Source organism: Battus philenor, unplaced genomic scaffold (genome assembly GCF_028537555.1).
Source record: "Battus philenor isolate CCGP_79_NKW_IND1 unplaced genomic scaffold, ilBatPhil1.0.hap1 SCAF_21, whole genome shotgun sequence".
Taxonomy (NCBI): Eukaryota; Metazoa; Arthropoda; class Insecta; order Lepidoptera; family Papilionidae; genus Battus; species Battus philenor.
This window is the reverse complement of record NW_027181684.1, coordinates 2,973,911-2,984,590: the sequence shown is the minus strand read 5'-3', so window position 1 is coordinate 2,984,590 and position 10,680 is coordinate 2,973,911. Positions and strand designations below refer to the sequence as shown.

The 10,680-nt window shown below is 30.5% G+C and overlaps 2 protein-coding genes across 2 annotated transcripts; one reads left to right on the top strand and one right to left on the bottom strand.

The window, feature by feature from the left end:
- Positions 1–371: 371 nt before the first annotated feature.
- Rlb1 lies at positions 372–4,282 on the bottom strand. The gene is made up of 3 exons (XM_068766568.1): positions 4,064–4,282; positions 2,178–2,339; positions 372–1,501 (listed from the first exon to the last, which is right to left on the bottom strand). The coding sequence occupies exons 1-3, from the start codon at positions 4,100–4,102 to the stop codon at positions 404–406; spliced, it is 1,299 nt and encodes a 432-aa protein (XP_068622669.1). The 5' UTR covers positions 4,103–4,282; the 3' UTR covers positions 372–403.
- A 605-nt stretch (positions 4,283–4,887) lies between these two features.
- Positions 4,888–9,657, top strand: RpL36 (ribosomal protein L36). The gene is made up of 4 exons (XM_068766447.1): positions 4,888–4,971; positions 5,120–5,243; positions 5,475–5,567; positions 9,484–9,657. The coding sequence occupies exons 2-4, from the start codon at positions 5,121–5,123 to the stop codon at positions 9,634–9,636; spliced, it is 369 nt and encodes a 122-aa protein (XP_068622548.1). The 5' UTR covers positions 4,888–4,971; position 5,120; the 3' UTR covers positions 9,637–9,657.
- The last annotated feature ends 1,023 nt before the right edge of the window (positions 9,658–10,680 follow it).

Here is a 10,680-nt window from a genome sequence, read left to right as displayed (position 1 = left end):
GAACCAGGTACAGTGCTAGGGGCTGAGGACCTAAGCAGGTATAAGGCCTCCGCGCAATACATTCGCTTTTTTCATCACTGACTAGATTGCTCTTTGCTTTGGATGCCCATATCAGAAATGAGCTGATGTTCGCTCTTGAATGAACTAAATTCTTTAGCAAATTAAAGTGAGATTTTACTACTAGACCTCTCTCTACCTCCACAACATCCAAATTTACTATAAATATATTCTTAATTAAAAATTGTTAGGTGTATTTATTTTCAAAGGTACAGTATGCTCTTTCAGTGCTACACATCAATATTCATAAAAAGTAAAAGTCCAGTCTATGCGACCACCTATACACACATAATTATAGAAAATTAAACACATAATATCATATAACAAACTTTATTAACAATGTTTATTATGCATCATCAAAAACAATCTTTTTCCCTTCAAAAGGTAAAATACCAGATTTCCGCTTCTTAGCTTCCCATGACGGATGTAATTTTTCAACTTTATCACTTTCTTCCTTTACATTAACATTTGATTTAATATTATTCTTTCTACTATAATTGTTAAATTGATTATTTGTATCAGATAAGTCTTTAAATCTTCTTTCTTGTCTAAAGTCATTTCTTCTCTCTTTTGGTTTCGGTACATGGCCAAACATTACAGCCCTTCTGTATTTCCTATTGCCTTGACTATGGATATCTTTGACTTCATCTGGTTGTCTTGGTTCAACAACTGACATGTAGCTTTCACCTGTTGGTGTAATGAAGAATGGATCGACAATTTTTACTTCTTGTACAGGACTATCATTTGTTTCTTTATTGAATTTTCTTTTAAGAATCTTTTCGTTAAAATTTTTATTCTTGTTAACATCTTTCTTTTTATTGCTAGGTTTATTTAATAGTACAGGTTTTTCTCTATTAGTTGTGTTTATTTCTAGTTTAACTTTATCACTTGTAATATCCTTATCAATTTTAGCTATGATGCTGTCACTACTATTATCATCATCATCTTCTATTTCATTATGCTGCGTGGTATCATTGTTTGATTCTTGACTATCCGACATTGAATTATCTTCCTCATTTTCATCACAACTATTAACTTCTTCATCAGATTGTTCTGCTTCACTAGGATCATTTTCATCTTCTTCATCTTCATTAATAGATAATTTATTTTGTACATCTCCGTTTTTGTTATCGCCTAATTCTTCAACGTCCCAACTACCTTCAGCATTTACCATTTTAGATGCCTCTTTTGCCTTTTTCTTATTTTTTTGCTTTTCTCTCGCTTCTTTTTTCAATTTTCTCCTCTCCAATCGGGACATGAACAAATCCTGTATTGAAGTATTGCCAAATCTTTCTCTGATATATTTATATTTTTCCTGGAGGCTTTTATGAAGCAATAATCTTGCACATGCCTTCTCTTGGTCCACTTCTGGTTTATTCAAAAACTTTGTTAACTCACCCTCATGTGTTACTATAAACTTTGCAAGGTCCTTTGCTTTAATTTTCTGGAAAAACACAAAAACTCCCAATTAGTGTATGTAGTGGAATATTTAAATTGACATTGGTTGGTTATAGGCATAAAAGCTTTAAAGGGAATTAATGTATACCTCATAAGAAGAGAAAATCGCAATAATAATTATTGGTTACTGTCTGTAGGACAATCATTTATTCGCTTTTTAGTGACACTTTTGATATAGCTTTTTCATATTGTTGGAGACCATCCCCAAGATTAATCAACTTCACTTTGCCTTGATCCACCAAATGTTCCTACTAGACTTCTCTTACACTGGGAGGATATTATAGTGATTGGTCTCATGATGCAACCTTGGCATGACACAATCTTGATGCATTGAGGTTGTCTCTGTGCTGGTTTTGCTGGTGCGCTGGTTGTCGCTGAGCAATAACATGCTAGTGTTCGAATTCAAATCAGCATTATAAATTTAATTTTAATGTCCAAGAATAATTAAAGTCTAAAAAATATTATAGCCATAGTGGCCAGTAATAAAGAGACTATTACACAGCCTTCAGCCCCGTGTATTATTTTAATAAAACATTTTTTTGCATGACATCTTAATTGTATAGGTTCTAGAGTTCACCAACTCTATAATATAATGTTATCCATGTTATTTTGTGTAAATATAAATAGAAAATAAACATCATTAGTTTGAAACAAGTACATACCTTAATAATTAGTACTTCTTTAACAGCAGACTCTGCTTTCTTTCTAAACTTCTCCTTCAACTTTTCTTGAGTTTTCTTCTCTGCTAAAGTTTTTGCTTTCCGTGTAAGCTTATGTATGACTTGTATTCTTGCTTGGTTCAAATTTTTTTTCATTAGTATAATCTGGAACAAATATATTTCGTACTTGAAATAAATAAAACCTTTATTAACATTGTCCTAACTTAGCTTTGTATAATCAACGTTGGAACTAAAAATTAAAATATGATTGTTAGTACAGTGGTGATAAATATTGCACATCAACTATGTACTGGCAAAATGTCCCATAGGTAGTGTGGGGCAGAGATAACCCTCTATGAAACCGAATTAAGCCGATTGTCTCTTTCTAAAGGTCAATGTCCAATATTTATCGCCAGGTATTGTATTGTAATTCTTTTATATACATAAAATTATTAGTGCTGTGTTCCAGTGTATAAATAATGTTGACACTTTTCTAACATGTAAACAGTACAAATTACCAAATGAAAAAGTAGGATTTTATGTGATAATGACTAAAACACTCAAAGGCTGCGATTGCCAAGCTGCATTGAAAAGTAATTTTTTTTTTCAAATTCAAAATATCTTTATTAAGTTGACATTTATATGACCTTTTGAATTGTTGATTATTTTACCATTATACATAGCAAGGCTGAATCCCTGATCTGTTGAGAAGAGCCAGCCAGAAAGTCAACAGGTGCTTTTTTAAACGGAATTTAATAATTTTGATTAATACATTATAATGAGTCAATAAACCAAGTTCCACATGTTTAGTGCAACTAAAAACTTTTAAATGCTGTAATAAGATTCCTATAATTATATATTTTTAATTTTAGATTTAAAACTAATAAATGGTAGATCTAATTTTTCTTGAGGAACTTTATTATAAGCATCGCCCAAACCAATAAAGGATTTCTTAACTTTCTATGAGAAGCTTCTACAAAGTATTAGAAAACTTGAGTGAAATTAGTTTATTAAAAAAATTATGTCCTCATAAATTGCAACATGACCTTGATAGGTAGTCCGATGCTATGTAGTAAAGTAGGTGGAGTGCGGCACTAAACCTCCACATGTATAGTTCATGATAAAATGAAATATCACAATGACAATTGAATTGTTCTACAATGTTGTCATGTTCCAATTGTCTTATTAAAAATGTCTATCTATAATTATTTGCCATAAATGGTTATCATTATACTACTACAGATTAATAAGCAAGTAGATAGATGATTGATCAACAATTTAAAGGAAATGTAATCATAAGCTTTCATGCATCATTTTTTAAACTCATTTTCTTATAATCATCTCTTTCTTTTTTATTTATGTAATAGCCATTATCTGGCAAATTAAAGAGAAATCACACCAAAGTCATGTCAAGTTCAAAAGATTAAAAGTAACAACCAACATTAGAGTAGGAGAATGCTACAGCATTTAGCTAACAAGAAAGTAAACAATCATTTTAAACCATTGTTGAAAAAAATATAGCTCATTATGTCAAATTATGTCTCAAACATACAAGAAAACACTGACAAGCCAGACATAGCATAGTTTACCAGTCCCAGTATTGCTTGTGAATAAAGCTAAGGCTAATTTAAGCTAACTTATTTAACATCAACTTAATTGTGCTTGAACAAAGACACAACTTATGGTTTGATTTACTGTCATTTATCTCACCGGTAACACTACAATCCGTATTAAAAAGCTGCATATACTTAGTATAGATAAATACGACAAAGATGCGATAACTCTGCGATGTTGTAAACACATGTTCACATATAAGTACACTTGCATATACCTTAAAGTGAGGGACAATACGTTATGTTATAATAAATCGATGGCACTTCACTACTAACCTCATTATTAAATGCTTGTTTTACAGCGCCAACCTCCATTATTTAAATATTTGGACCAAAACTTGCGTTAGTATAAGGTTATATTTTAAATTCAGACGGTTTGTAATAAAACCTTATCTATATTCATCCATTCACAATATTAAGAGAGCCAAGTAAAACAATAGTACCGAAACTTATTTAAAAAATTAAAAAATAACCTTTAATTACTTAAGTAAATAACATGTAAATATGAGACTTAAACGTCAATGTCAAATTGACTATTTTAGACCCACAGACCTAAAATCGAATTGAAATTGAAGTCGTCATGGTTTATTATGATTTATCAAAATTAATTTTGTTACCATTAAAGATTACGTAAGCTGTAGAAGTTTACAAATCCAGATATACCGTATTGATTGAATTGCTTAATAAATAACATAAACAAAACAATTTTTACAAACATATTTTTTATGTATTAAAATGTGTAATCTTTGAGACATGCAAGTAATAGTGCAAGAAGTGATTATATTCTATTTTTGAAGTCAACCAAAAAAATGTCATCTAAATTTCGCCGAAAAAATTTTGTGATCTTTAGTTACCAAAGGTACTTTGGAAGAAAGCTTTGAGAATTTTTCGAGCAAATTTTATGAAAGGTTTTGTTTAGTTGGTCTTTGTCAGTGTCGACATTTTTCCTATAGAAATAACTCCCATATTTTTAAAAAGTGATCCTTATGCTTTAAACAATTATTATACCCGTATTGTTATTATTTAAGTTGTCGAGTAGCAAAGAATTGAAATTTCAAAATTCAATTTTACGCTTATTTTATGATCTGTGCATATGATGACTGTTCTTTAGTCTATATTCTTACGCTTGTCAAGAAGTTAAAAAGCGAAATAATTCTCTTTGGACTTTTATGTCAAACTGTGATGTACGTAAAGATTTTAAATATTTCAAATTATCGTTATAATCAGTGAATTTAATACAGATTATGAATTATATAAAGTTTCTAATGTTAATGAGTGAATAAGACAAGTGTCTATTTCAAGTGCTGCAATTGAAAAGTTTGTTATTTTCAGCATGGCGCCGAGGTTCGAGATCGCAGTTGGTCTGCGGAAAGGCCACAAAACAACTAAAATATCTGCAGGAAAGAAGGGGATCACAGACAAAGCTATTAGAATAAGACCAGCTCGTCTAAAGGGTGTAAGTATTCATGTTTCTATTCTTAATAGGTTATGTTTTTGTTTGACAAAAGCCACTCGCATTCTACAAACCCATTTCCCTCGAGTTTATTATTCGAGTGTACTCAAATTCCTTTTTTCTCTAGGCTTACTTTAAATGTAATTCACAAATTACGCTAGATATAACTCTTAACTGATAACTCTGTTTTTAATTATTGAATTTTTTTTTAATCCTCAAGTTTTAATATTTCAGCTTCAAACCAAGCACTCCAAATTCGTGCGTGATCTAGTTCGCGAGGTCGTAGGACACGCTCAATATGAGAAGAGGGCTATGGAGTTACTAAAGGTTTGTAATTAATCTTTAAGTATATTTATATGTTTTAGGACTTCTTTCAGTCATATGTTCCAGGTAATATTTATTAACTAGATACCTGGATCTATATCACTCTTCCGGTCCACACAACATTGCCATGGTAGACTTGAGGGTGATTGACATATATTAATTTTGTTGACATTTTATATTTAAAGTTCTTCTAATTGGTTGTTAGACTAATGTTAATGAAACAGTGGTTTTCTTAGAAAATATTCCTGTTGATTTAACTACAGGTGTTAAAAAACATTGTGACTTTAGCTGTTAATATAGTATAACCCTTTCATTTCCTCTGCAATGGAATGAAATCCCATATTATATCCCATCAGATATAAGTCCTGTCTACTCTTTCCTTTTAACTTTGTTGTACCCTAATAGTTAAATTAAGGTATAACCTACCCTTTTGTTAGCCAGGTGCAAATTTCGACAACTAACCTAACTTTTCTAATATTTTTATTTATCATAATGTCTAATTTGTTCATGTACTGCCTCATCATATCTCCGGAACCATAAGGCTTAGAGGTTTTTAGATGTAATTTGAAAGTAATATTCCTTACACTGAGTAGAAGTCTGTTAAGAATTATTATCGGAAATTCCAGCCGCAAAGTGTGTATTCACTAAGTTTGCAATATCTGCGGATTATTTATGCTTAGTAAACAGAAAAAAAAACTCAATTATGTAGTCAAATTAATTAATTATGCCTTTTATAGAATTGTGTGTGTGTTGGATTATTAAATATTTATTTTTACAACTCTTTAATACTAATACACTGACAAGATTTAGTATGTCATTGTAAATGAAACAATACAATCATTCTATGTTTATCCTCATGTGCTATAAAGATATCTGTTCATGGTGAACCCTGTCGGCAGTATTGTGTGCATAATAAGTATGTTACAATATAAACTGAAATTGAATTTGAAAGTGTTACAAGAAAATGTTTTAGAGGCTCTGGCCATTTTTTATGGATTATTGTTGTTTGACTGTTGACAATGATAGTTTTTGAGCCCCTGATATATCTAAATCTTTTTATAATTTATCTAAATGGGTGATAAATCATGGGTGGAGAGACAATATTTTTTTAATAATTTATTCACATATTTTTTTTGCTAGCTCTTCTATTTTTCACAATATTTTTTATTCTTTTCCTACTTATTCTCTGTTGATGTTAATGCTGATGGCCCGAAAGCTTTTACAGCTACATCAGAGCCGAGTTCATTGAGCGGAAGGGTCTGTGAACTTAGCTCTGATGATTCCTCTTCATATCTCGTTACCTTTCATATTATATCGCCTCTCATCTTCAGCCTTTATTCAAGGAGATTTTTTTATTTTTCTTTGCATTAATAACTTTGTAACAGTAAATTCAGTTGTTACTGGGTTAAGAGATATATACTTAATTCTTAGATCACTTAAGCAGACTCCCCCTGAGTATGTAGATTCAAGAGACTTCATAGAAAAGACCTGGTATTGTGGTATCACAATAATTACTACATAGTATTTAGAGTTGATGGAAGAAGTTAGTTACTTAAAGCTATGGTATTATAAATCACTCAAAATAGGCACTCTCATTTTTGGTACAATTGTTTATGGTCCCTTGTGTGGATTGGTTATATACTGTTTATTTTACTTTAGGCAGTATCTTCTGTTTTTGAATATTATAACCTTCAATCATTCATTAAATTTAAAGAAGGAATTATGTTAGGTCTCTTTACAGGACTTTTACTTAGTCCTTCCATCGGTGGCGTACCTAGAACTTTTGCCGCCCTTTTTATTATAAGTCAATCAAATAGTGGTTTTTATAAATTAATACATATAAATAAATTATTAAGTTATTTAATCAATATTAATTAATACACAGAGTAAATTTTTATAGACATATTTGTATGCACTCATATATAATACCTACTCTTCTAGCTTTCATACTAGAAAAATCGTGTATAATGCTCTAAAATTTTATTTTATTTGCAATTTCTTGTTCTATTGACAATATTGCAAGATTTTGTAGTCTTAATTGACTCATTGTAGAACGAAGATAATTTTTTATCAACTTCAATTTTGAGAAGCTTCTTTCGCAACTAACGACACTGATTGAAATTGTTAAAAAAATTCTAAACAAAATTACAATGTTGGGAACAAAATTTTCATTTACAATTCAAGAAAGAAAATGAAGAAGTTGCTTTTTACAACTATAAGCAAATATAAAAAATGCCGCCCCAAGGTAAGTGCCGCCCGGTGCGGACCGCCCCCCCCCCCCCAGGTACGCCACTGCCTTCCATCAATTTTGTTACAATTAAAAACATTTTTTTAAAGTATGCAATTACTATTACAGCTTCCTAAATTAATACTTTAATATAAAACCATTGATATATATAAAGCTTACTTGAAGTGGTCTCAATTAGCTGCAAAACAGTCCTTTAAACATTGAGGCCAGTTATCAATAGCAGCATGCACTGCTTCTACAGGAAAATTCTTAACAGAACCAATAGCTCGATACATAAACATTTGAATAATACTATGTATATGTATGATTTTAAAAACCATATTTGGGACCACACCTACTTTTTATAATGCAATCACAATAATTCAATTCTTTTTATCACCACACTCCGTTTTAATATCATAAAATAATATATTAGTTCATATATAAAGGAATACACAATGAACAATTATGTAAAAATTACAGATATAAAAGTAGTATATTTTTTTTAAATTACATAGGTTTTTATGGCTAGACGAAATATAGATAATGTTATGAAAGTCTAATTTTACCAATAAAAACTGTGGCATCACTTACCATAGTCAAGTGTTTGTCTATCATATTTGGAGAAACCATCATGAATTTCTTTATCCAGAGATAACTGCCTTAGAGATTGTGTAATATAAGAATGTCATATCTAGTTACTTCTATTCTACATGCAGTACATAATTAATTTTTACCTATGAATATATATATATAGTATGTGTGTGATGGATGGTATGTATGCAAGATGAAGATATACAAAACAATAAACTACAAGAATAAACTCTTACAAATAATAGGGGCCAGTAAACTGCAACTTTTTTATAGAAATGCATCAAGTAGTTCATATGTATATGTTGTAAGTTGCAGATATGTATCATTGGTTGTATTACTTCAAGTCTTCAAATTCCAATCAATGCATAGTTCATGTAAATTTCAATGAATAGATTTACTATGAAAGAAACAAGCCCCATTATGTATATTAAAGTTTGATAAACTTGTTATGAAAGCTATGCTATTCCCTTCTTAAAACTTTAACAAATCACCTTATTTTTTTTTTCAAATACATTTAAAAATAAATAAACTCTTTTTTAAAACTATTTTAGTAACATTATATATAAATTGATGGAAGCATGCAATTTATAAATAAGTTAATATGTTTCATTGTGTTTGTTATCTTTTCACACATAAATGAAATATATAAACTTTTAAATCACTATGAAAAATTTCTGAGAGCTAATCAATATATCAAAATAGGTAGGCCGCATAGTGTAACATAGGTTGCCAGTATAGGGCCTTAAGATTGTGAACATCATGGAGTGGCATTTGCAACATAGAATGTCCATCTACAAGGTAACATAGACAGTATTGTCAAGGTTTAACCAAATGCTACACTGGCCATGCCCAACAGGTCCTATTATAAACCTATGAGGCCAATGTTCAGCACTGCAGTTCCTACAAGTGAAATGAAGATGAGATTAAAGAATTATATACAGTTGTTACAATATTGTATATAAATTTGAAGGCTTGTAATTAGCAATAACTTTTTATACTTTATTGCACTTTTTGTTGAATTAGAGTGAGCTAGTTAGATCCAGATTAGTGATCTACTAAAAATTAGGAAGTTGTTAACAATATTTGTTTTGCTTATAGGTGTCAAAGGACAAGCGCGCTCTGAAGTTCCTGAAGAGACGCCTGGGCACCCACACCCGCGCTAAGAGGAAGCGTGAAGAGATGAGCAACGTTCTGGCGCAAATGAGGAAGGCAGCCGCTCAGGCACACCATGCCACCACACACACTAAGTGAACAATAAATGTTACGCCCTAACAGTGCTTCTTATTATTTTCCAATGTACCTAATATTTAAGACACAAGTAATACAGTAAATAAGCATTCCAAATCAAAATTTAAACGATGTTGCTCTATAAACTTACCAAATCATTACATTGATTGGATTTACATGAACTAACAGTAGAACAGTGGTTGTCCAGAGGTAAGAATTGAGACTAGTGTTGTTTGCAGGTTCAGTTCTCAGGATACAATCTTATATAATTCACACAACATTAATTTTATAGAACTGCCACTACATACTAATATATTTTCAAAGAATGGGCAGCAGTATCCTACATATACCATGATACAATACTATGATTGTCAAGTGTGCCGATTATGGTATATCCCTCATAGATATCTTTGGGGGAGGCTTTACACCTTGCAGTGTTCGTCTATGGGCTGAAATGTCGATCTAACAGGTTGAACTATCTTATATTCATAATTGAAAGTCATGAATAAAGTTAAATATAGTTTGAAAAATCGAAAATAAATCTTAAAAATTACGTTTTTTATAAAAAAAAGGAATAAGACATTTTGAAGAAAAAAAAACAAGTTTCAGCCATAATAGTATGATCATCATGGCAATTATTGTATTTTTATTTTTCAGTAACTATACATTAACAACTAATATTATTATAACAATCACAAAAGCTTAAAGAATCATGTTCAAATAAAATACATTTTATTTACTGATAAGTTAAGTACATACTGATTAATAATAAAATATGTTAAAACTTCATTGCACGTAATTAGTGTTTACAATATACGTGCTATGTAATGAAGTCTCAAAGAAAACAAAGTTCAGAGAAAATGTACCCCCTGTAAATATGTACGAGTGCAACAGGTTATCATTTTGCGTCATCATATAGTGTTTATCAAATGTTTATTATTTCAATGGAAATTATACAACGCTATATTTTTGTTAGAAATTATACCAGCGAGTATTTATGCGACCTAAACGGCATATTTGTTTTAAGGCGCCACAGATTATAATCAGAAATCGAATGTTCGAGACCAT

Excerpts from the sequence above, each read along its gene's own strand:
- Rlb1 (XM_068766568.1), bottom strand. The coding sequence starts at position 4,102 with ATGGAGGTTGGCGCTGTAAAACAAGCATTTAATAATGAG. Across the intron at positions 2,340-4,063 it reads AACAAGCATTTAATAATGAG|ATTATACTAATGAAAAAAAA; the intron begins GTTAGTAGTGAA and ends TATTTGTTCCAG. Across the intron at positions 1,502-2,177 it reads AAGAAGTACTAATTATTAAG|AAAATTAAAGCAAAGGACCT; the intron begins GTATGTACTTGT and ends GTGTTTTTCCAG.
- RpL36 (XM_068766447.1), top strand. The coding sequence starts at position 5,121 with ATGGCGCCGAGGTTCGAGATCGCAGTTGGTCTGCGGAAAGGCCACAAA. Across the intron at positions 5,244-5,474 it reads GACCAGCTCGTCTAAAGGGT|CTTCAAACCAAGCACTCCAA; the intron begins GTAAGTATTCAT and ends TTAATATTTCAG. Across the intron at positions 5,568-9,483 it reads GGGCTATGGAGTTACTAAAG|GTGTCAAAGGACAAGCGCGC; the intron begins GTTTGTAATTAA and ends TTTTGCTTATAG.